The sequence below is a fragment of the Loxodonta africana genome, chromosome 8 (assembly GCF_030014295.1).
Source record: "Loxodonta africana isolate mLoxAfr1 chromosome 8, mLoxAfr1.hap2, whole genome shotgun sequence".
In the NCBI taxonomy this organism is placed as follows: Eukaryota; Metazoa; Chordata; class Mammalia; order Proboscidea; family Elephantidae; genus Loxodonta; species Loxodonta africana.
This window is the reverse complement of record NC_087349.1, coordinates 96,226,660-96,253,928: the sequence shown is the minus strand read 5'-3', so window position 1 is coordinate 96,253,928 and position 27,269 is coordinate 96,226,660. Positions and strand designations below refer to the sequence as shown.

Below are 27,269 nucleotides of genomic sequence, written 5' to 3'. Positions count from 1 at the left end.
AAAATCATCTGAAAATTTAAAGATCCTCTTTTGAAAACAACTCAAAGGGAAATCAAATAGGCATTTACAGAATATTGAAAAATGACAACAAATAGAGCAGTGTTATTGGACCTTTAAGAAATCCTGCCAAAGCTTTGGAAACCCTGGTGGCATAGTGGTTAAGTGCTACATCTGCTAACCAAAAGGTCAGCCTTTCAAATCCACCGGGTGCTCCTTGGAAACCCTACGGGGCAGTTCTGTAGGGTTGCTATGAGTTAAAATAAACTTGACGGTAGCGGATTACAGCTAAAGCTCTACTCAGAGGGAAAATCATAGTCTTAAATATTTTCAGTAGTAGACTAGAAAGAATAAAAATAAAGCTTTCAATTCAAGAATATCAAAGAAACAACAACAATAAAATAAAAATCCATGGAGAGAAAAGTTGAAATATAATCAATATTCAGGTTATATTTAAATTTTTTGAAACTGTTATGAATTATACAAGAGAGAGAAATGAATCATGCTAGTCATCTAAAAAAAGCAAGCAAATAAACAACAAACTGGACAGGTTTTCTGGTTTATATGGCTTTTTTATGGAAAGCAGACACGGAAAAAAAGCAAAGATACTTTGTGAATTACCACCTTTTGTTACAAAACCTTTTCTTTCAACAAGTTACTCTTTAATGTCTGTAGTATAAAAGTTATATTGTATATCTTTGTCTCCATAATATATTTGAAAACAGGAAAGTTTTTGTGTTTTTTACATTGAATTGCAATATAACAATCTGTAGAAAAATTGTCACTCGTGACTGACCGAAATTTAATGTTAATGTTGTTTACTACAACTTGACAAGTTGCAAGAAAGATTATTTTTTAGCCTCCCTAGGTATTAAAAAAAAAAAAGTACTCTTTTATTATATATATGTATATATATCTTTAGGAAAGATAATTTTTTATAACATAGAGCCTGAACAAGGCACTTATAGGCCTAACAGATCCACTTTAAAGTTTCCTTCAACAGAAACTAAATCCCTGCTTACTTGTTGGGATACTCATGGTAAAGGAAGAGTACTGTCAATTGAATTAGAATCAGATTGACATAAAATTCTCATCTGTAAGAAAGAAGGGAACAAGAAGACAAAAGTGCAGCATTTTCAAGGCACTGAAGGAAAATAACCTGGACTACACCACCAGGATTTCTGACCTTAAAATAAGTAGAAAATAAGTTGAGTAAACCTTCAAAAATGATAATAAATTAAAGCAATCGTTGGTCTTACTGGTGAGGTATTAGGAGTTTCCATTTAAAATCAAGATCAAGATAAATATGCTATTTCACATTTTACTGGAGGTCCTTAAAGAAAAAAAAGTAAATCACAAAAATAAGGCCTGGAAAGTAAGAAGCAAAACTCACTGTTCATACACAGTCACATTATTTACATAGAAAGCATAAAAGAATGTACAGACATATTATTAGGAATTATAAGAATTCAGCAATAGAGAACAATTCCATTTTTGTTCTCTGACAAAAAACAAAATGTGTTTTTCAAATTTTTGCTATATAATCAAGAAAAAATACTTTGTATCTATGATTAAATCTAACAAAATGTATATAAGATTTGTATGGAGAAAATTATTAAAAATTCTTAAGACATAAAGAATGTCCAAATAGGTAGAGGTGGGACCAAGACGGCAGGGTAGTCACATTCTTCTGGTGATCCCTCTTACAACAAAGACCTGAAAAAAAAAGCGAAATAATTATATATGTGACAAGCTAGGAAACCTGAACATCAAAGGCAAAGTTAGGAAATTGGACTGAGTGGTAGGTGGAGGGAGAGTCGGTTCAGAAGTGATGACGAATTGCTGGACCTGACTTGGCAGAAACTGGTGCCCCTCAGGCACGATCCCCTGGCGCAACCACAGTGGGGCTGGTGGTAGTGTGCAGGATGTGGTTTCCTCAGGTACAGACAGTGAGCTGCACAGTTTACTCACACCTCTGGAATCAGAGAAGAACAGCACTCTCGGCAAAAGCTAAATATGTGAGTCTATTTTACCACTTCCCCAGCCCACAAGCTGGCTTCAGTGGCTGCTGATTTCCTTGGGCCTAAGAAAGGTCCTGCTGCATGCTCTGAGCCATTCTCCTGGCCTTGGAGAAGGAATAAATTAACAATTGGAGGAAAAGATAATTTGCAGGTCCAATAAGCTGGGGGAACTCAGGACAGAAGTGGCACCTGTCCAGACACAAGCAGTCCATGAACTTTGAATACCTTTCACTCCTGCATGGACTTGTATGGACCCATTTCAGGAGCTTAGGTCCTTGTTGACAGCCTGCAACGGTATATGTGCTAGAGGCCTAACTTCAACTGCTTTAGCAGTGCGGTGGAGGGGCGGGTTTTGATGTTTGACACTGCCTATTAAACAGGGACCTCGCCTACCCACATCAGGGATCTGAGGACTGTTGGCTTCAACCATGTTGCTTAGCAACCTGTGACAGGGGTCCAAGGATAAGTGGTACCTCCCAGTCCTTACAACCAAAAGCATTGGCTGCCCAAGGCCCAGCTAAAGAACCCATCCACCTGTGCACTTTAGGGAACAGGGTCGCGCTTTCCTCACACTCATGGGATGGTTGTCAGCTGCCTGCCTTGCTCACGGTATGACCCCCTGCTGCAACCAGATACCTGGACCTACACCAGTCACCACTACCCCACTAAGACTGTAGGACAGAGCCAGTACCACACACTTGATTACTGACTACCTGGACACTTGAGCTGAATCCATACAAGAAAAATGAATGGACTCCTAGGCTCATATACTTTTAACAGCTCTAGCCATCTGGTGACAGGATGTTAGAGCTTCAAAGGCACAAATAACCAAGCTAGCTCACTCAAGTAACCTATTTGGGCATATCAAGACAAAACAAAACAAGAAGCTAGGATAGAGTAAACAAACATAAATTAATACAATAACTTATAGATGGCTCGAAGACAAAAGTCAATATCAAATCACATAAAGAAGCAGACCATGATCTCTTCAACAAGCTCTCAAAACAAAGACACAAGGAATCTTCCTGATGAAGATGTATTTCTGGAACTGGCAGAGGTAGAATACAAAAGATTAATATACAGAACTCCTCAAGAAATCAGGAAGGAGATCAGGCAAAATGCAGAACAAGCCAAGGAACACATAGATAAAGCAGTTGAGGAAATTAAGAAGGTTATTCAAGAACCAAATGAAAAATTTAATAGGCTGCAAGAATCCATAGGGAGACAGCAGTCTGAAATTCAGAAGATTAACAATAAAATTTCAGAATTAGACAACTCAATAGAAAGTCAGAAGACCAGAATGGAGGAAATGGAAGGCAGAATTAGTGAGATTGAAGATAAAACACTTGGCACCAATATATTTGAAGAAAAACTAGATAAAAAAAAATTTGTTAAATGAAGAAACCGTAAGAATCATGTGAGACTCTGTCAAGAGAAATAACCTACAAGTGATTGGAATACCAGAACAGGGAGGGACAACAGAAAATACAGAAAGAATTGTTTAAGATTTGTTGGCAGAAAACTTCCATGATATGATGAAAGATGAGAAGATATGTAACCAAGATGCTCATTGAACTCCACATAAAATAGATCTTAAAAGAAAGTCACCAAGACGTAATCAAACTTGCCAAAACCAAAGATAAAGAGGGAATTTAAGAATTTAGGGATAAACAAAAAGAGACCTACAAAGGAGAGTCAATAAGAATAATCTCGGACTACTCGGCAGAAACCATGCACACAAGAAGGCAGTGGGATAACTTATATAAAGCATTAAAGGAGAAAAATTGCCAACCAAGAATCATATATCCAGCAAAACTGTCTCTCAAATGTAAAGGTGAAACTAGGACATTTCCAGATAAACAGTAGTTTAGGGAATTTGTAAAAACCAAACGAAAACTACAACAAATACTAAAGAGAGTTCTCTGGTTTGAAAATCAATAATAACAGATATCAACCCAAGGCTGTAACAGTGGACAGAGCAATCAGATGTCAGCACAGATAGGGAAATCATAAAAATAAATCAAGATTAAAAAAACACTCAAAACAGGGAAACAACGATATTATTATGTAAAAAAAGGTAACATTAAAACAATAAAGAGGGACTAAGAAATGTAGTCATAGAGCCGTCATATGAAGAGGAAGACAAGGTGATATAAAGAAATAAAAGTTAGGTTTAAACTTAGAAAAATAGAGGTGAATATTAAGGTAACCACAAAGGAGACTGACAATCTTACTCATCAAAATAAAATGCAAGAAAAACATAAAGTCTCAGCAAAAACATAATCAACAAAGCAATAAAGAGGAAAAGACAACATATAAAGAAAAACTACTCAGCACAAAAAGTTGAGTGGAAAAAAGAAACTGTCAACAACACACAAAAAGAAATCAAAATGACAGCACTAAATTCATACCTATCCATAATTATGCTGAATGTAAATGGACTAAATGCACCAATAAAGAGACACAGAGTTGCAGAATGGATAAAAAAACATGATGTGTCTGTATGCTGCCTACAAGAGACATATCTTAGACTTAAAGACACAAACTAAAACTCAAAGGATGGAAAAAGATACATCAAGCACACAACAATCAAAAAAGAATACGAGTGGCAATATTAATTTCTGACTTAGACTTTAAAGTTAACCCCACCAGAAAGGATAAGGAAGGACACTATATAATGATTAAAGGGAAATATACCAGGAGGATATAACCATACTAAATACTTACACACCCAATCACAGGGCATCAAGATAAATAAAACAAACTCTAACAGTATTGAAAAGTGAGATAGACAGCTCCACAATAATAGTAGGAGACTTCAATACATCACTTTCAGTGAAGGACAGAACATCTAGAAAGAATCTCAGTAAAGACATGGAAGATCTAAATGCCACAATCAAACAACTTGACCTCATAGACATATACACAACACTCCACCCAACAGCAGAGAAGTATACATTCTTTTCCATTGCACATGGAACATTTTCTAGAATAGACCGCATATTAGGTCATAAAGCAAGCTTTAACAGAATCCAAAATATTGAAATATTACAAAGCATCTTCTCTGACTATAAAGCCATAAAAGTAGAAATCTATAACCAAAAAAGCAGAGAAAAGAAAACAAACCCTTGGAAACTGAAAACACCCTGCTCAAAAATGACTGGGTTATAGAAGAAATTAAGGACAGAATAAAGAAATTCATAGAATCCAGTGAGAATGAAAACACTTCCTATCAGAACTTTTAAGACATAGCTAAAGCAGCGTTCAGAGGCCAATTTATATCAGTAAACACACACATCCAAAAAGAAGAAAGGGCCAAAATCAAAGAATTCTCCCTTTGACTTGAGCAGGTAGAAAGAGAACAACAAAAGAAACCCTCAGATACCGGAAGAAAGCAAACAATAAAAATTAGAGCAGAATTAAATGCAACAAAGAGCAGAAAAACAATTGAAAGAGTTGACAAGACCAAGAGCTGGTTCTTTGAAAAAATTAACAAAATAGGTAAACTCTTGGCCCTACTGACAAAAGAAAAACAGGAGAGGAAGCAAATCATCTGAATAAGAAATGAGATGGGTGACATCACAACAGACCCAACTGAAATTAGAAGAATTATATCAGATTACTATGAAAAATTCTACTCTAACTAATTTGAAAACCTAGAATAGATGAATTTCTAGAAACACACAACCTACCTAAACTAACACAACAGAGATAAAACAACTAAATAAACTCATAACAAAAGAATTGATTGAAAAAGTAATTAAAAAACTCCCAACAACAACAACAACAAAAAAGCCCTGGCCCTGACAGCATCCCTGGAGAATTCTACGAAACATTCAGAGAAGAGTTAACTCCACTACTAGTAAAGGTATTTCAGAGCATAAAAAAGGATGGAATACTCCCAAATTCATTCTATGAAGCCAGCATAACCCTGATACCAAAACCAGGTAAAGACACCACAAAAAAAAAATTACAGACCTATATCCCTCATGAACATAGGTGCAAAAATCCTCAACAAAATTCTAGCCAATAGAATTCAACGACATATCAAAAAAATAATTCACCATGACCAAGTGGGATTCATACCAGATATGCAAGGATGGTTCTACATTAGAAAAACAATCAATGTAATCCATCATGTAAATAAAACTAAAGACAAGAACCACATGATCTTATCAACTGATGCAGGAAAGGCCTTTGACAAAGTCCAATGCCCATTCATGATAAAAACTTGCAACAAAACAAGAATAGAAGGAAAATTCCTCAACATAATAAAGGGCATTTATACAAAGCCAGCAGCCAACATCATCCTAAATGGAGAGGGTCTGAAAGCATTCCTCTTGAGAATGGGAACCAGACAAGGATGCCCTTTGTCACCACTCTTATTCAACATTGTGCCGGAGGTCCTAGCCAGAGCAATTAGGCTAGATAAAGAAATAAAGGGCATCCAGATTGTAAGGAAGAAGTAAAAGTATCTCTATTTGCAGATGACATGATCTTGTACACAGAAAATCATAAAGAATCCTCAAGAAAACTACTGAAACTAATAGAAAAGTTCAGCAGCATGTCAAGATACAAGATAAACATACAAAAATCAGTTGTATTCCTCTACACCAACAAAAAGAACGTGGAAGAGGAAATCACAGTAGCCCCCAAGAATTTAAAATAAATCTAACCAGAGAGGTAAAAGACCTATGCAAAGAAAACAAGACACTACTGAAAGAAACCAAAAGAGACCTACATTAGTGGAAAAACTTACCTTGCTTATGGATAGGAAGACTCAACATTGTAAAAATGTCCATTCTACTGAAAGTGGTCTATAGATACAAAGCAACTCCGATTCAAATTCCAATGACATTTTTTAATGAGATGGAGAAACAAATCACCAACTTCATATGGAAAGGAAAGAGGTCCTGGATTAGTAAAGCATTACCGAAAAAGAATAAGTGGGAGGCCTCACACTACCCGATTTTAGAAACTGTTATACTGCCACAGTAGTAACAACAGCCTGGTACTGGTACAACAACAGGTACATAGACCAATAGAGCAGAATTGAGAATCCAGACATAAATCCATCCACATATGAGCAGCTGATATTTGACAAAGGCCCAAAGTCTGTTAAATGGGGAAAGGACAGTCTCTTTAACAAATGGTGCTGGCATAACTGCATATCCATCTGCAAAAAAATGAAACAAGGCCCATACCTCACACCATGCACAAAAACTAACTAAAAATAGATCAAAGACCTAAATATAAAATCTAAAACGATAAAGATCATCTAAGAAAAATTAGGGACAACACTAGGAGCCCTAATACATGGCATAAACAGTACACAAAACATTACTAACAATGCACAAACACCAGAAGAGAAAATATATACCTGAGAGCTCCTAAAAATCAAGCACCTGTGCTCATCCAAAGACTTCATCAAAGAGTAAAAAGATTACCTACAGACTGGGAAAAAGTTTTTAGCTATGACATTTCCCGTCAGGGTCTGATCTCTAAAATCTGCATAATATTGGAAAAACTCAACAACAAAAAGACAAATAACCCAATTAAAAAATGGATGAAGGATATGAACAGGCACTTCACTAAAGAAGACATTCAGGCAGCTAACAGATACATGAGGAAATGCTCTCGATCATTAGCAACTAGAAAAATGCAAATCAAAACTACAATGAGATACCATCTCACTCCAACAAGGCTGGAATTAATTCAAAAAACACAAAATAATAATTGTTGGAGAGGTTGTTGAGAGACTGAAACACTTATACACTGCTGGTGGGAATGTAAAGTGGTACAACCACTTTGGAAATCAATTTGGCACTTCCTTAAAAAGCTAGAAATAGAATTACCATACAATCCAGCAATCCCACTCCTTGGAATTTGTCCTAGAGAAATAAGAGCCTTCACATGAACAGATATATGCGCACCCATGTTCATTGCAGCAGTGTTTACACTGGCAAAAAGATGGAAGTAATCAAGGTACCCATCAACAGATGAATGGATAAATAAATTATGGTGTATTCACACAATGGAACGCTGTGCAACAATAAAGAACAATGATGAATCCGTGAAACATTTCATAACATGGAGAAATCTGGGATGCATTATGCTGAATGAAATTAATCACTTGCAAAAGGACGAATATTGCATGAGACCACTGTTATGTACTCAAGAAAGTTTAAACGCGGAAGTAAATATTCTTTGATGGTTACAAGGGTAGGGAGGGAGGGAGAGGGGTATTCAATAATTAGATAGTAGACAAGAACATTTTAGGTGAAGGGAGTGACAACACAGAATACAGGAGAAGTCAGCACAAGCTGACTAAATGAAAAGCAAAGTTTTCCTGAATACAACCGAACGCTTCGAAGGCCAGAGTAGCGGGGGCAGGGGTCTGGGGACCGTGGTTTCAGGGGATATCTAGGTCAATTTGTGTAACAGAATGTATAAAGAAAACATTCTGCATCCCACTTTGGTGAGAGGAGTCTGGGGCCTTAAATGCTAGCAAGCAGCCATCTAAGATGCATCAATTGGTCTCAACCCAACTGGAGCAAAGGGGAATGTAGATCACCAAAGATACAAGGAAAATAGGAGCCCAAGAGACAGAAAGGGCCACAAAAGTCAGAGACTCCATCAGTCTGAGACCAGCAGAACTAGATGGTGCCCAGCTACAATGGATGACTGCCCTGACAGGGACCACAACAGAGAATCCCTGATGGAGCAGGAGAGCAGTGGGATGCAGACCTCAAATTCTTGTAAAAAGACAAGACTTAATGGTCTGACTGAGACTAGAGGGACTCCAGAAGTCATGATCCCCAGACCTTCTGTTGGCCCAAGACTGGAACCATTCCCAAAGCCAACTCTTCAGACAGGGACTGGACTGGACTATAAGATAGAAAATGATACTGGTGAGGAGTGAGCTTCTTGGCTTAAGTGGACACTTGAGACTATGTGGGTAGCTCCTTTCTGGAGGGGAGATGAGAAGTCAGAGGAAGACAGAAGCTGGCTCAGTGGACATGGGGAATACAGGGTGGAGAGGAGGAATGTGCTGTCTCATTATGGGGAGAGCAACTAGGAGTACCTTGCAAGGTGTATATAAATTTTGTATGAGAGGCTGACTTGACTTGTAAACTTTCACTGAAAGCACAAAAAAAAAAAATCCAAATAAATGGAGAAATATAGCATTGTAAGCTTATGACTGTTCTGTATAACAAATTTGTCAATTCTTTCCTTTGATGTATAGATTTAAAGCAATTCCAACCAAAATTGAACAGTTTTTTCAATTAATTAATTCCAAAGTTCACATGAAAGAACAAGATTTAAAAATAATCTGGATTGTCCTCAAAGAAAAAGAAGAGAGAAAGAAAGAAGAGGAGAAGGGAAAGAGGAGAAAATATCAAAAGTTGAAAGAGTGGGGAAGGACATCCCCTTTCAGTTATCAAGATTAAATATGACGATTTAGACTGTGTGGAATAGACTTGGCAATGTGTTTGATTTGTTTTTTTGGAATTGAGGTAGGATTAGGTAAATCGATCAATAGATTAATGATGATGATAGAAACAGGTCTATGTCTGTATGAAAACTTGATGTACAAAAGAGATCACTTTTCAATTAATGGTGCTAGAATAATTTATTATCTATTCTGAAAAAAGGAGCCCCGGTGGTATAGTGGTTAAAGTGCTTGGCTCCTAACCAAAACGTCAGTGGTTCGAACCCACCAGCTGCTCTGTGGGAGAAAGACGTGGCAGGCTTCTTTCATAAAGATTTACAACCTTAGAAACCCTATGGGGCAATTCTAGCCTGTCCTATAGTTGGAATCTACTTGACAGCAGCGGATGAGTATTGAAAACAACTGTTTTAGAAGTTTCTTTGTGTTTAGGATATGTAGAACTCCAGTGTTATCAGTTTCAGTTCTTTTCCATTAAACAAAATTTTCTAAAAGAAAATTTTCATTACTTTTTTTAGACCTCGCTACTAAGATACCTCACATGATTAAAATTTTCCTGTCATGTATAGATGTGATTGATTATTCTAACTGGGTAATTTGTATTTTTAGCACCTGACTTCTATCTCTTTCATTTATTTTTTAGCTAATTCAAGGTTGTATTTGGTGGTTTGGAGCAATTATTTTGAAATATTTGACATCTAAAATCTTAGGAGTTTCAGACCATGTAAGTACTTTCTAGTTAAAACATAAAAGTTCCTATAAATATGTAGCTGAGTGGAAACAGTGAAATATTCTGTTCTGACTTCTTCATTTTATAAAAGTTAAGTGCCTTCTTCAAGGTTCTTAAGTTAGTTATTGGCAGAGCCAGTATCAAAACTTTACAGTCCAATGATCTTCTCGACGTACTTAGAAAGAAAGTGCATTGGTGAATGCTGACCTAATGTTATGGATTGAATTGTGTCCCCCCCCCCAAAAAATATGTGCGTAAATCCTAACCTCTTGTCTGGGTTTTTAGAGGAACAAAACCAGTGAAGCATATGTCGATAGATATATATATAGAGAGAGAGAGAGAAATTTACTTTAAGGAGATGGCTGACACAATTGTGAGGAAATGGCTGGCAAGTCCCAAATCCGTGGGTCACACAACATGCTAAAAATCTCTGCTGGCTCACATGATTGCAGGGGCTGATGAACCCAAAATCTTCAGGTCACACAGAAGGCTAGAAGTCTCTGCTGGCTCATGGTGTTGCGGAATGGTAAATCCAAATCTGCAGGGTCACGTCCCAACAACCAGAGGTCAGAGGACTCGAAGAGTGTGGGATCGAGAAAAGAAAGTGAACTTTTCCAGAACATCCTTTTATATACTGGAGGCAGGCCACACCCCCAAGGCAACTCCACTTTCCACTGATTGGCTCCTCACATTAAATCACAAGATGGAAGGTGATTAGATAGTGTTTGCCAAACCATTGCGAATCATAGCCTAGACTGTGATTATAATCTCATTTGGAAATGGGTTTTGTTTGGTATGTTAATGAGGAACAATCAGTATAGGGTATGTCTTAAGTCAATTTCTTTTGAGAAATAAAAGAACAGATTAAGCAAGCAAGCAAGCATGAGAGAAGATACATGCTACATGATCACTAAGGAACCTAGGAATAGAAGCTGAAAAAAGACAACGCGCTTCCCCCAGAGCAGGCAAACAGAGAGAGCCCTCCCCTATAGATGGTGCCCTGAATTCAGACTTCTAGGCTCCTAAACTGTGAGGAAATACATTTCTGTTCATTAAAGCTACCCACTTGTGGTATTTCTGTTATAGCAGCACTAGACAACTAAGACAAGATTTGGTACCAGAGAGTGGGATGTCACTCTAACAAATATCTAAAATGTGGAAGTGGTTTTGGAATTGGGTAATGGGTGAAGGCTGGAGGAGTTATAAGGTGCCTAACAGTAAAAGCCTCGATTGCCCTGAAGAGATTGTAGAATTATAGACTTTAAAGGCAATTCAGGTGAGGGCTCAGAAGGAAGTGAGGAGAGTCATACAGAAAATCTCTATTGTCTTAGAGAATACGTATGGCTCCAGCAACAGAATGTTTCTAGAAATGTGGGTTAAATATGCTTCTGGTGAGACTTTGAAAGGAAACAATGAACGTGTGATTGGACAATGGAGGGAAGGTACTGCTTTTTGTGCAGTGTTAAAGAGCTTGTCTGAATTATGGTAAAATATTTGGTAGAAGATAGAACTTGTAACTGATGAATTTGGATAGTTGGCTGAAGAGATTTCTAAGCAAGACCTTAAAGAGGCAGCATGGTTTCTCCTTGCTGCTTACAGTAGAATATGGGAGTAAAGAGATGGACTTAAAAATGAACTGTGCAAAATGAAACCAGAACTTAAAGATATGGAAAATTCTGTTGTAAAAACTGAGGATATGTACTCTGAAACTCTCAACAAGGACTTAGTGACTCAGTCTTTTATTAAAGATATTAAGCCTGTGACTGATGGATCCATTCAAACACCAAAGAAAAATTCTGTCAGCTTAGACTGAAAGGGAAAGAGACCATAAAAAACAAAGGAAAGCTGTCTACTTCCTGGAATTCTACAGGCAGGAAATGGGCCAATGGAGGAACTTGGTTCCAAACATCTGTTGACCTCCTAGAAAAGGAAAGGACCATCCCTGAAACAGCTCAGAGATCAGGAGAACTGTCAGAAAGAGCACAGGAAGCAGGACTGCCTTGATTTCAAAGGTGGGACCACAGCCTCCTGGGTTTCAAAGAGTGGAGCCACAGCCTCTTGCATTTCAAAAGATGGAGCCATGGCCTCCTAGGTTTCACAAAGTCAGGTCTCCACCAACTTGGTTCTGGAGTGTGGGGCTGCTATTCAGCTAAGCCAAGAGGATGGGGCAACTGTCCAAAGCTGACTGGTCAGGACTGCCATGCCCAAGGGACAGGAGAACAGAGCTTGCTAGGGCCAAGAGAGTGGGGTCCCCACTCAAATGGACTAGGAGAATAGGCCCACCCAAACCTGAGGGAGCAGAGTTGCCATCCCAGTGGGCCTGCAAGGTGGGGATGAAGCCCAGGGCCGAGGGGCCTCCACCCAGATCCAGAGAGCATGGCCAACATCCAGAGTATGGAGGGTGTGTGCCTGTTGCTCCTTATTTCCTTTCAATTTTTCCCATTTGTAGTGGAAATGTCTACTTTGTGCCTGTTCTACCATTGTACTTTGGAAGCAGAAAACTTGTATTCTAGATTTCACAGTGTCACTGATGAAGAAGAGTTTTGCCCCAGGATAGAATATACCTAAAGTGTCACGGATATTTGATTTAGATGATTCAGAAAATGAGAATTTGGAGTGGGAAGTGATTTAAGACTTTTGGGTTGATGTGATGGAGAGAATGCTTTGCAGGTGGGAAGACATGAATTTTGGGGGGCCAAATGGTAGAATGTTATGACTTGAATTGTGTTCCTCAAAAATACGTGCAGTAAATCCTAACCCCTATTCCTGTAATTATAATCCCACTTGGCCATGGCTTTTCTTTGGTATGTTATTGAGGCAATGTTAGTATAGGGTATATCTTAAGTCAATCTCTTCTGAGATATAAAAGAGGAGATTAAGAAAGAAGCAAGCAAGCACTAAACAGAGGAGAAGATTCATGCCACGTAATTGCCAAGGAACCTAGGAATAGAAGCTGAAAAGAGACGAGGACCTTCCCTGGAATGGACAGGCAGAGCAGTTGCCCTAAATTTGGACTTGTAGCCTCCTAAACTGTGAGAAAATAAATTTCTCTTCATTAAAGCGACACATATGTGGTATTTCTGTTACAACAGCACTGGATAATCAGTACACCTAGTTTTCTAGGAAAACAATTTGATAAGTAGCCATTTGCTTATGCTTCAGTTAAAATACAAATAATCGTTTGTTTAAATGATAAGTTATTTATTGATTGCACATATTAATGCTATTTAGCTTTGGAATAAAGAACTCTAGAAATCTCAGTATAGTTTTAAGCATTTATAATTATGGACTTAAAATATGGCTTGATATTTTTAAAAAATTATGTTATATAAATGATAATGTGAAAAGTTTTCTAATTTTTCATCTTCTAGAAAATATATGTAAATTGCTTATTTTTCTTTTGTAATGTTTCTGTTTTAATGCTAACATCTTAAGTATTGGCCCTTTTCAAGGCATAAGTCCTGAAATCTAGTGTCAGAAGATATCTGAATTCAGTAGGGAGTAAGAGAATCAGGATCAGCTCATAGCTGGTTCCTGTGAGATGGAGGTCAGACATATCTCCACTCTTCAAATTCTTTACCATTTCTGACACCAGGCCCCCCACCACCCCAGCACGGCACTCTCTAGTTCTCTACTAGGTTCTATAATTTGTTGCAGTGGCCACACAGAACTCATAGACCATACTTAAAATTATATGTTTTTTTAGGGCAGTAACAGGCTACCATTGGGGATCAGGATCAACTTGGAAGTAACAGGATACAATTTAGGAGACAGGATACAGTTGTATACTCAGGTTGGCTTCAAACCAAGACAGCTCTCAGCTTCTCCTTGGTCATGCCCGCCATTAGGCCCTTCACTTGGCCATGCCCACTGCTGGATCTTCTCTTGGACATGCCTGCCTTTTCCAGGCCTCTGCCCTGCTCAGACAAGTGTTACAGCTCTTTTAGCTCCACCAACAAGTGTCCGGAGGCATCCCATTCCACCAGCAAGCCTCCTGCTGGAAGGTACTCAGCTCTTTCTCACTCGGTGGGCTGGCAAGCCCACTGCAGCCATCTGCCAGTCCCATGGTTCTCGCCACTCGTACTGCTGCTACCATCGCTTTGCCTTTGGGCTCTGCTGTGCTTGCTGCTGCTTCTCAATTTCCTCAGTGTTACATCTCTCTCTTCTGGTTCTAAGTACAGGAACCTGGGTCCACACTCTGTTCCAGGCTCTTCTGATGTTAGTGAGGTCCCCCTCAGCATCTGTGGGACTGGCCCTTATGTAAGCCTACTCCTTGTTAATTTCAAGGCATGGTCCTTCTACTAGAACCACAAACTGACCAATCCCCTAGGTAGGCCACAATCACTTAATTTGCATAGTAATCCGTCAGTTCCCGCAAGGTTACTTAATCCTATTGTGTGGTTTTACACACCCTATTTGCATAGTATACAAACCAATCTCTTGTAAGATTGTAGCTCAGCCAGTCATTTTGGCAGAACTATAAACCCAAAGCCAGAAAGCCCATATATGAGATTAGCCCATTGCACTCTAAGTCCCTACTTAACTAATCAATTTAGGGAATAGAAAACAATGCATGAACTTACTTTTGATTTTTAGCACTTTGTGTTTGGATCTAAGGATACATGAGTGTATCACACAATAATGTATAATAAATGTACTTTGTGTAGTGCTATCCACCTTTAGGGCCCCTTATGGTGAAATTACTTCAACTTTAGCAAGAAATTTATAGTACTTACTCTTTAAAACCCCCATGTATTTGTCAGTTTGTTGTACTGTGGGGGTTTGTGTGTTGCTGTGATGCTGGAAGCTATGCCACCAGTATTCGGATACCATCAGGGCCACCCAAGGAGGACAGGTTTCAGCTGAGATTTCAGACTAAAACAGACTAGGAAAAAGAACCTGGCAGTCTACTTTTGAAAAAAATTAGCCAATGAAAACCTTATGAATAGCAGCAGAACATTGTCTGATATAGTGCCAGAAGATGAGCCCCTCAGGTTGTAAGGCACTCAAGATATAAAAGTAGAAGGCCAGCGAAAAGAAGACCCTCAGCAAGATGGATTGACACCATGGCTGCAACAATGCGCTCAAGCGTAACAATGATTGTGAGAATGGCACAGGACCGTGCAGTGTTTTGTTCTGTTGTACATAGGGCCACTATGAGTTGGACTTGATGGCACCTAACAACAACAACTCTTTAAAGGCCAACTACAGTCATTATCCACTTGCATATATGGTCATGTTTAATAAATTTCAAAGTGGAAACATTTTTTTCCATTTGTTGCTAGCTTAGCATATGGTTTATTAGATTTATTTGTTGCTGTTGTTCTCTTATGTCTGACATATTTCTTTTCTTCCTTCCCCTTTTATTGTTAACTTTTTTTTTAAATAGGGTATGCATTTTATGATAAACTTTATTTAGGTCTTCTGAGTTATTTATTTGCCTATTAGCTTGGTCTATGTCTGGCTCCACATTATCGATCAGCTCTTTACAAATCTTAAATAAATACACACACACCCCCTTGATACTCTACGATACCTTCTCTATGTGACAGCTATATGAAAGAGTTGAAATTATAGTGGTTTGGTTAAGTTATTCTTAGTCACCAGGATTACTTTACATTAGAAAAAATAAAGTCGATTCTAAATTGTTAGTAGGCAAGGGGAACCATGAATAAATGAAACTCCCTAATAATCATCAAACTTGTTATAAGTTGTCTCTATAAAATAACCTGAATTAAGGTTTGACACACCAAAATTTTTCCTTTTTCTGGCCTTCTGAGAATGCCATGGAAAAATAATTGTCTCACCAACAGTAGTAAGTAAATAATCAGTAAAGAGCATTGATGCTACAAGTTTAGCTTTAATTGGTGGTGTTTATTTTTTATTTTTTTAATAACTTTTATTAAGCTTCAAGTGAACGTTTACAAATCCAGTCTGTCACATATAAGTTTACATACATCTCACTCCCTACTCCCACTTGCTCTCCCCCTCTTGAGTCAGCCCTTTCAGTCTCGCCTTTCTTGACACTTTTGCCGGCTTCCCTCTCTCTCTATCCTCACATCCCCCCTCCAGACAAGAGTTGCCAACACGATCTCAAGTGTCCACCTGATATAATTAGCTCACTCTTCATCAGCGTCTCTCTCCCACCCGCCGACCAGTCCCTTTCATTTCTGATGAGTTGTCTTCGGGGATGGTTCCTGTCCTGTGTCAACTGAAGGTCTGGGGAGCATGGCCGCCGGGGTTCCTCCAGTCTCAGTCAGACCATTAAGTTTGGTCTTTTTATGAGAATTTGGGGTCTGCATCCCACTGATCTCCTGCTCCCTCAGGGGTCCTCTGCTGTGCTCCCTGTCAGGGCAGTCATCGATTGTGGCCGGGCACCAACTAGTTCTTCTGGTCTCAGGATGATGTAGGTCTCTGGTTCCTGTGGCCCTTTCTGTCTCTTGGGCTCTTAGTTGTCGTGTGGCCTTGGTGTTCTTCATTTTCCTTTGCTCCAGGTGGGTTGAGACCAATTGCTGCATCTTAGATGGCCGCTTGTTGGCATTTAAGACCCCAGACGCCACATTTCAAAGTGGGATGCAGAATGATTTCATAATAGAATTATTTTGCCAATTGACTTAGAAGTCCCCGCAAACCATGTTCCCCACACCCCCGCCCTTGCTCCGCTGACCTTTGAAGCATTCATTTTATCCCGGAAACTTCCTTGCTTTTGGTCCAGTCCAATTGAGCTGACCTTCCATGTATTGAGTGTTGTCTTTCCCTTCACCTAAAGCAGTTCTTATCTACTGATTAATCAATAAAAAACCCTCTCCCACCCTCCCTCCCTCTCCCCCTCGTAACCACAAAAGTATGTGTTCTTCTCAGGTTTACTATTTCTCAAGATCTTATAATAGTGGTCTTATACAATATTTGTCCTTTTGCCTCTGACTCATTTCGCTCAGCATAATGCCTTCCAGGTTCCTCCATGTTATGAAATGTTTCAGAGATTCGTCACTGTTCTTTATCGATGCGTAGTATTCCATTGTGTGAATATACCACAATTTATTTACCCATTCATCCGTTGATGGACACCTTGGTTGCTTCCAACTTTTTGCTATTGTAAACAGAGCTGCAATAAACATGGGTGTGCATGTATCTGTTTGTATGAAGGCTCTTGTATCTCTAGGGTATATTCCTAGGAGTGGGATTTCTGGGTTGTATGGTAGTTCTCTTTCTAACTGTTTAAGATAACGCCAGATAGATTTCCAAAGTGGTTGTACCATTTTACATTCCCACCAGCAGTGTATGAGAGTTCCAATCTCTCCGCAGCCTCTCCAACATTTATTATTTTGTGTTTTTTGGATTAATGCCAGCCTTGCTGGTGTGAGATGGAATCTCATCGTAGTTTTAATTTGCATTTCTCTAATGGCTAATGATCGAGAGCATTTTCTCATGTATCTGTTGGCTGCCTGAACATCTTCTTTAGTGAAATGTGTGTTCATATCCTTTGCCCACTTCTTGATTGGGTTGTTTGTCTTTTTGTGGTTGAGTTTTGACAGAATCATGTAGATTTTAGAGATCAGGCGCTGGTCGGAGATGTCATAGCTGAAAATTCTTTCCCAGTCTGTAGGTGGTCTTTTTACTCTTTTGGAGAAGTCTTTAGATGAGCATAGGTGTTTGATTTTTAGGAGCTCCCAGTTATCGGGTTTCTCTTCATCATTTTTGGTAATGTTTTGTATTCTGTTTATACCTTGTATTAGGGCTCCTAGGGTTGTCCCAATTTTTTCTTCCATGATCTTTATCGTTTTAGTCTTTATGTTTAGGTCTTTGATCCACTTGGAGTTAGTTTTTGTACATGGTGTGAGGTATGGGTCCTGTTTCATTTTTTTGCAAAGGGATATCCAGTTATGCCAGCACCATTTGTTAAAAAGGCTATCTTTTCCCCAGTTAATTGACACTGGTCCTTTGTCAAATATCAGCTGCTCATACGTAGATGGATCTATGTCTGGGTTCTCATTTCTGTTCCATTGGTCTATGTGTCTGTTGTTGTACCAATACCAGGCTGTTTTGACTACTGTGGCTGTATAATAGGTTCTGAAGTCAGGTAAGTTGAGGCCTCCCACTTTCTTCTTATTTTTCAGTAGTGCTTTGCTTATCCGGGGGTTCTTTCCCTTCCATATGAAATTGGTGATTTGTTTCTCTATCCCCTTAAAATATGACATTGGAATTTGGATTGGAAGTGCGTTAAATGTATAGATGGCTTTTGGTAGAATAGACATTTTTACTATGTTAAGTCTTCCTATCCATGAGCAGGGTATGTTTTTCCAGTTAAGTATGTCCTTTTGAATTTCTTGTAGTAGAACTTTGTAGTTTTCTTTGTATAGGTCTTTTACATCCTTGGTAAGATTTATTCCTAAGTATCTTATCTTCTTGGGGGCTACTGTGAATGGTATTGATTTGGTTATTTCCTCTTCGGTGTTCTTTTTGTTGATGTAGAGGAATCCAAGTGATTTTTGTATGTTTATTTTATAACCTGAGACTCTGCCAAACTCTTCTATTAGTTTCAGTAGTTTTCTGGAGGATTCCTTAGGGTTTTCTGTGTATATAATCATGTCATCTGCAAAGAGTGATAACTTTACTTCTTCCTTGCCAATCCGGATACCTTTTATTTCTTTGTCTAGCCTAATTGCCCTGGCTAAGACTTCCAACACGATGTTGAATAAGAGCGGTGATAAAGGGCATCCTTGTCTGGTTCCCGTTCTCAAGGGAAATGCTTTCAGGTTCTCTCCATTTAGAGTGATATTGGCTATTGGCTTTGCATAGATGCCCTTTATTATGTTGAGGAATTTTCCTTCAATTCCTATTTTGGTAAGAGTTTTTATCATAAATGGGTGTTGGACTTTGTCAAATGCCTTTTCTGCATCAATTGATAAGATCATGTGGTTTTTGTCTTTTGTTTTATTTATGTGATGGATTACATTAATGGTTTTTCTGATATTAAACCAGCCTTGCATACCTGGTATAAATCCCACTTGATCAGGGTGAATTATTTTTTTGATGTGTTGTTGGATTCTATTGGCTAGAATTTTGTTGAGGATTTTTGCATCAATGTTCATGAGGGATATAGGTCTATAATTTTCTTTTTTTGTAATGTCTTTACCTGGTTTTGGTATCAGGGAGATGGTGGCTTCATAGAATGAGTTGGGTAGTATTCCGTCTTTTTCTATGCTTTGGAATACCTTTAGTAGTAGTGGTGTTAACTCTTCTCTGAAAGTTTGGTAGAACTCTGCAGTGAAGCCGTCCGGGCCAGGGCTTTTTTTTGTTGGGAGTTTTTTGATTACCGTTTCAGTCTCTTTTTTTGTTATGGGTCTATTTAGTTGTTCTACTTCTGAATGTGTTAGTTCAGGTAGGTAGTCTTTTTCCAGGAATTCATCCATTTCTTCTAGGTTTTCAAATTTGTTAGAGTACAATTTTTCATAATAATCTGAAATGATTCTTTTAATTTCATTTGGTTCTGTTGTGATGTGGTCCTTCTCATTTCTTATTCGGGTTATTTGTTTCCTTTCCTGTATTTCTTTAGTCAGTCTAGCCAATGGTTTATCAATTTTGTTAATTTTTTCAAAGAAGCAGCTTTTGGCTTTGTTAATTCTTTGAATTGTTTTTCTGTTCTCTAATTCATTTAGTTCAGCTCTAATTTTTATTATTTGTTTTCTTCTGGTGCCTGATGGATTCTTTTGTTGCTCACTTTCTATTTGTTCAAGTTGTAGGGACAGTTCTCTGATTTTGGCTCTTTCTTCTTTTTGTATGTGTGCATTTATTGATATAAATTGGCCTCTGAGCACTGCTTTTGCTGTGTCCCAGAGGTTTTGATAGGAAGTATTTTCATTCTCGTTGCATTCTATGAATTTCCTTATTCCCTCCTTAATGTCTTCTATAACCCAGTCTTTTTTCAGAAGGGTGTTGTTCATTTTCCAAGTATTTGATTTCTTTTCCCTAGTTTTTCTGTTATTGATCTCTAGTTTTATTGCCTTGTGATCTGAGAAGATGCTTTGTAATATTTCGATGTTTTGGACTCTGCAAAGGTTTGTTTTATGACCTAATATGTGGTCTATTCTAGAGAATGTTCCATGTGCACTAGAAAAAAAAGTATACTTTGCAGCTGTTGGGTGGAGAGTTCTGTATAAGTCAATGAGGTCAAGTTGGTTGATTGTTGTAATTAGATCTTCCGTGTCTCTGTTGAGCTTCTTACTGGATGTCCTGTCCTTCTCCGAAAGTGGTGTGTTGAAGTCTCCTACTATAATTGTGGAGGTATCTATCTCGCTTTTCAATTCTGTTAAAATTTGATTTATGTATCTTGCAGCCCTGTCATTGGGTGCATTAATATTTAATATCGTTATGTCTTCCTGATCAATTGTCCCTTTTATCATTATGTAGTGTCCTTCTTTATCCTTTGTGGTGGATTTAAGTCTAAAGTCTATTTTGTCAGAAATTAATATTGCTACTCCTCTTCTTTTTTGCTTATTGTTTGCTTGATATACTTTTTTCCATCCTTTGAGTTTTAGTTTGTTTGTGTCTCTAAGTCTAAGGTGTGTCTCTTGTAGGCAGCATATAGATGGATCGTGTTTCTTTATCCAGTCTGTGACTCTCTGTCTCTTTATTGGTGCATTTAGTCCATTTACATTCAGGGTAATTATAGATAAATAAGTTTTTAGTGCTGTCATTTTGATGCCTTTTTATGTGTGTTGTTGACAATTTCATTTTTCCACATGCTTTTTTGTGCTGAGGCGTTTTTCTTAGTAAATTGTGAGATCCTCATTTTCATAGTGCTTGACTTTATGTTAGTTGAGTCGTTACGTTTTTCTTGGTTTTTATCTTGAGTTTTAGAGTTGTTATACCTTTTTGTGGTTACCTTATTATTTACCCCTATTTTTCTAAGTAAAAACCTAACTTGTATTGTTCTATATCGCCTTGTATCACTCTCCATATGGCAGTTCAATGCCTCCTGTATTTAGTCCCTGTTTTTGATTATTGTGATCTTTTACCTATTGACTTCCATGATTCCCTGTTATGTGTATTTTTTTTTTTTAATTAATCTTAATTTGTTTTTGTGATTTCCCTATTTGAGTTGATATCAGGACGTTCTGTTTTGTGACCTTGTGTTGTGCTGATATCTGATATTATTGGTTCTCTGACCAAACAATATCCTTTAGTATTTCTTGTAGCTTTGGTTTGGATTTTGCAAATTCTCTAAACTTGTGTTTGTCTGTAAATATCTTAATTTAGCCTTCATATTTCAGAGAGAGTTTTGCTGGATATATGATCCTTGGCTGGCAGTTTTTCTCCTTCAGTGTTCTGTATATGTGGTCCCATTCCCTTCTTGCCTGCATGGTTTCTGCTGAGTAGTCAGAACATATTCTTACTGATTCTCCCTTGAAGGAAACCTTTCTTTTCTCCCTGGCTGCTTTTAAAATTTTCTGTTTATCTTTGGTTTTGGTGAGTTTAATGATAATATGTCTTGGTGTTTTTCTTTTTGGCTCAATCTTAAATGGGGTTCGATGAGCATCTTGGATAGATATCCTTTCGTCTTTCAGAATGTCAGGGAAGTTTTCTGTCAGGAGTTCTTCAACTATTTTCTCTGTGTTTTCTGTCCCCCCTCCCTGTTCTGGGACTCCAATCACCCGCAGGTTATCCTTCTTGATAGAGTCCCACATAATTCTTAGGGTTTCTTCATTTTTTTTAATTCTTTTATCTGATTTTTTTTTCAGCTATGTTGGTGTTAATTCCCTGGTCCTCCAGATGTCCCAGTCTGCATTCTAATTGCTCGAGTCTGCTCCTCTGAGTTCCTAGTGCGTTGTCTAATTCTGTTATTTTATTGTTAATCTTTTGGATTTCTACATGCTGTCTCTCTATGGATTCTTGCAACTTATTAATTTTTCCAGTATGTTCTTGAATAATCTTTTTGAGTTCTTCAACAGTTTTATCAGTGTGTTCCTTGGCTTTTTCTGCAGTTATCCTAATTTCATTTGTGATATCATTAAGCATTCTGTAAATTAGTTTTTTATATTCTGTATCTGATAATTCCAAGATTGTATCTTCATTTGGGAAAGATTTTGATTCTTTTGTTTGGGGGGTTGGAGAAGCTGTCACGGTCTGCTTCTTTAAGTGGTTTGATATGGATTGTTGTCTCCGAGCCATCACTGGGAAACTAGTTTTTCCAGAAAATCCGCTAAAAAAAAACTGCAGTCAGATCCCTATCAGAGTTCTCCCTCTGGCTCAGGCTATTCAGATGTTAATGAAGCCGCCTGGGGAGGGTGGGGGAGGGAACAGAGAGATAGGAGAGTAGCACCTCAGAATATAGCCAGAGTTGCTTGTCTTGCTTGGAATGACTATTGTATCTGAGACTCCCGCGGGGCGCGTCGCCTATGTGTGCTGGCTGTGTGGAGATTGCCCGGGGGGGGGGTCTGGCCCGCTGGAGTCACGGTCAGATCCTCCGCTTCCAGCCCCATGCCCAGCGTCAAGGCTCCCCTACTGGGACGGTGCACTCTCGACTCCAAAATCAGTCGCTGCCTCCCGGGGACTTCTCGTCCCTCCAGCCACGTGGTCGTGCCGCCCCCGAGAACTAGTTGGGCCTCCTCCCGGGGTTAGTTCAGATGGGTGGAGCAGGTCCCCGTGCTTGTGCCGTGACCGAGTGTTCCAGCTGGGACGCTGTTCTCCCCGCTCCAATACCAGTCGCTGCCTCCCAGGGACTTCTCCTACCGGCTGCGTCCCACGCCGCCCACGCGACCCGGCTGGTCCCCTTCCCGGGGTTAGTTCAGGGGGGTGGAGCAACTCTCCGTGTTTATGCCGTACCTGCGTCCAGTCCAAATTCCTGCGGGATGGTTCCCCGGCTCGGACGCTGCTCTTTCTGCTCCAAGACCAGTCACTGCCTCCCGGGGACTTCTCCTACCGGCTGCGTCCCACGCCGCCCGTGGAACCGGCTGGTCCCCCTCCCGGGGTAAGTTCAGGGGGGTGGAGCCGCTCTCTGTGCTTGTGCCGTACCTGACTGGTACGCTGGCTCCAGGCTCTGGAAACAATCGCTGCTTCCCCGTGTTAGTTCATTCTCCGTCTCTAAATCTGTGTTTGTTGTTCAGGGTTCATAGATTGTTATGTATGTGATCGATTCACTTGTTTTTCCGTGTCTTTGTTGTAAGAGGGATCCGAGGTAGCGTCTGCCTAGTCCGCCATCTTGGCTCCGCCGGTGGTGTTTATTTTTAAGGTGATGGGAATCAACTAAATGAATCAAAGTCATATGTATAGTAGTTGTAATTCTTATGAAGAATTAAAAAAAAAAAAATCAAACCCATTGCCAGTTGATCCCAACTCATAGTGCCCCACAGGGTTTCCAAGGAGTGGCTGGTGGATTCAAACTGCTGAACTTTTGGGCAGCAGCTGTAGCTCTTAACCACTATGCCACAGGGTTTCCGTATGAAGAATAGCTCGGTATTTAATGACTTGAAGATGTCTTAAAAATATCAAGAAGCACCAAAAAATGTAATGAAAATGTTTGTGGAAAAGTTTGTTCCTGATTTGCAATGTGTGGTGAAAGGGGTTAAATTAAATTGTTTTCTTTTTTACTTAATAAATGATATGACTATAAAATCTGATTAACTGCATTGTGGTTTCTGCCCAGCAAATGTTGATTTTAATTCACTCTTTATATTATCATCTTCTCTACATATTTTTTCTGACCTCTTTCTAGTTTTCATTTCTCTTTGTTTTTCATTTATCTTCACAGTTCAGCACATAGCACATTTGGTTAATTGTGTTTTTGTTTTGTTTTCTTTGAGGGGCATCCATGTGTCTTAGACTTATTTGCTCTAAAGACTTTATTGCTATTACATAAAATCAACTATGACTGACTATAATTATTTGTATAATTTTAATTCATTTTACTTTATTTTATTCCAGATTCGCCTGAGTGACCTTATAGCAGCCAGAATCTTAAGGTATACAGATTTTGATACCTTGATATACACCTGTGCTCCTGAATTTGACTTTATGGAAAAAGCGGTATGGACATTTCTCTATTTTTTTCATTTTTGCTCTTAAATTTTGCTTTTAATCTGAAACTCAAAATATTTTTCTCAGGTTATAGTAAAGCCTAACTAGGTTACCCTATCAGGTTTTACTATAACCTTTGATAATTATATCACTTTTCTCCATTCTTTTCTCATCTGTAAAATCAATTAATAATAGCCTATCTTAAAAAAAAAAATTTTTTTTCTTTAAGTTATCAATAATTATTAAATGAGATAATCCACAAAGAGTGCTTAACATACAGTATGAAGCATGTCATTGTTGTGCACCATCAGGTTGATTCTGACTCATAGCCACGCTATAAGACACAGTAGAACTGCCCCATAGGGTTTCCAAGCAGATTGGCACATCTTTCTCGCCTGTAACAACAGCTGGTGGGTTGGAACTGCCGGCCTTTCGCTTAACAGCTAAGTGCTTAACCACTGTGCCACCAGGGCTCATTCATTACTATTACTACGTCTCAATTACTTGCCAATAATCTAGTCCAACTGGGGGCATGGGACCATTCAGGAAAAAAAATAAATAAATAAAACAAAACAACAACAAAAAAAAACCCAAATTCTTGTTTTTGTTTTTATTTTTAACAAATTCAGTTTTGCTATATTTAATATTCCAAGTAGTTCCAAATTTTCTAACAAAGCATTGCCAGGAAAGTTATACTACTAATGAGTTTTAATGAATATATAAAATTCATTTTTAAATCATGGAAATGCATGCTGTTATCCTTAACTCATTAACATCCTGCAGTATGCAGATGACACAACCTTGCCTGCTGAAAGCGAAGGGGACTTGAAGCACTTACTGATGAAGATCAAAAACTGCAGCCTGAAAACATTCCCCTTGAGAACGGAAACAAGAAAATGATACCCTTTATCACCACTTTTATTTAACATTGTGTTGGAAGTCTTAGCTAGAGCAATAAGACAAGAAGCAGAAATGAAGGGCATCCAAATTGGTAGTGAAGAAGTTAAACTCTCCATATTTGTGGATGATATGATATTAAGAAAATCGTAAAGACTCCACCAGAAAACTACTAGAACTAATAGAACAATTTAGCAGAGTAGCAGGATACAAGATCAATATACAAAAATCAGTTGGATTCTTATACACCAATAAAGAGAATGATAAAAAGGAAATCAGGAAAATACCATTTATAATAGCCCCTAAAAAAATAAAATACTTGGGAATAAATCTAACCAGGATGTAAAAGACCTATAGAAAGAAAACTACAAAACACTACTGCAAGAAACCGAAAGAGATCTACATAAATGGAAAAACATACCAAGCTCATGGATAGACTCAGCATTGTGAAAATGACAATTCTACCCAAAGCGATTTACAAATACAATGCGATACAGATCCAAATACCAGCAATATTCTTTAAAGGGATAGAAAAACTTATTAACTTCATATGGAAAGGGAAGAGGCCCCGGATAAGTAAAGCACTACTGAAGAAGAAGAATAAAGTAGGAGGAGTCACGCTACCTGACCTCAGAACCTACTATACAGCTACGGTAGTCAAAACAGCCTGGTACTGATCAAAAACAAATACACTGACCAATGGAACAGAATTGAGAACCCAGATGTAAATTCATCCACCTACAGTCACCGGATCTTTGACAAAGGCCCAAAGTCCATCAAATGGGGAAAAGACAATCTTTTTAACAAATGGTCCTGGCAAAACTGGATGTCCATCTGCAAAAAAATGAAACAGGATCCATACCTCATACCATATGCAAAAACTAACTCAAAGTGGATCAAAGACCTAAATATAAAGCCAAAAACTATGAAGTTCACAGAAGAAAAAATCAACACTAGAGGCCCTAATACACGACATTAACAGGATACTTATCACAAGCAACAACACACAAGCTCCAGAGGATAAGCTAGATAACTGGGATCTTCTAAAAAATTAAACACTTACACTCATTGAAAGACTTCACCAAAAGAGTAAAAAGAGAACCTACAGACTAGGAAAAAATTTTTGGCTATTACAAATCAGACAAAGGTCTAATCTCTAAAATCTACAAGAAAATCCAACACCTCTACAACAAAAAGACAAATAATCCAATTAAAAAATGGGCAAAGGACTTTATCACCGCTCTAATTCAACATTGTGCTAGAAGTCCTAGCCAGAGCAATTAGGCTAGACAAAGAAATAAAGGGCATCTGGATTGGCAAAGAGGAAGTAAAATTATCTCTATTTGCAGATGACATGATCTTATACACTGAAAACCCTAAGGATCCTCCAGAAAACTACTGAAACTAATAGAAGAGTTTGGCAGAGTCTCAGGTTATAAGATAAACATACAAAAATCACTTGGATTCCTCTACATCAACAAAAAGAACACCGAAGAGGAAATAACCAAATCAATACCATTCACAGTAGCCCCCAAGAAGATAAAATACTTAGGAATAAACCTTACCAAGGATGTAAAAGACCTATACAAAGAAAACTACAAAGCTCTACTACAAGAAATTAAAAAGGACATACTTAAGTGGAAAAACATACCTTGCTCATGGATAGGAAGACTTAACATAGTGAAAATGTCTATTCTACCAAAAGCCATCTATACATACAATGCACTTCCGATCCAAATTCCAATGTCATTTTTTAATGTGGTAGAGAAACAAATCACCAACTTCATATGGAAGGGAAAGAAGCCTCAGATAAGCAAAGCATTACTGAAAAAGAAGAAGAAAGTGGGAGGCCTCACTCTACCTGATTTCAGAAGCTATTATACAGCCACAGTAGTCAAAACAGCCTGGTACTGGTACAACAACAGACACATAGACCAATGGAACAGAATTGAGAACCCAGATATAAATCCATCCACATATGAGCAGCAGATATTTGACAAAGGCCCAGTGTCAGTTAATTGGGGAAAAGATAGTCTTTTTAACAAATGGTGCTGGCATAACTGGATATTCATTTGCAAAAAAATGAAGCAGGACCCATACCTCACACCATGCACAAAAACTAACTCCAAGTGGATCAAAGACCTAAACATAAAGACTA

The 27,269-nt window shown here is 38.4% G+C and overlaps 1 protein-coding gene across 1 annotated transcript in view; it reads left to right on the top strand.

The window, feature by feature from the left end:
- Positions 1-27,269, top strand: part of DPY19L2 (dpy-19 like 2) — a 122,788-nt gene that overhangs the window by 52,740 nt on the left and 42,779 nt on the right. The window contains exons 13-14 of the mRNA XM_064290136.1: positions 10,112-10,192; positions 24,122-24,223. Of these exons, the coding sequence (XP_064146206.1) occupies positions 10,112-10,192; positions 24,122-24,223 (183 nt within the window). The remainder of the gene's footprint in view (positions 1-10,111; positions 10,193-24,121; positions 24,224-27,269) is intronic.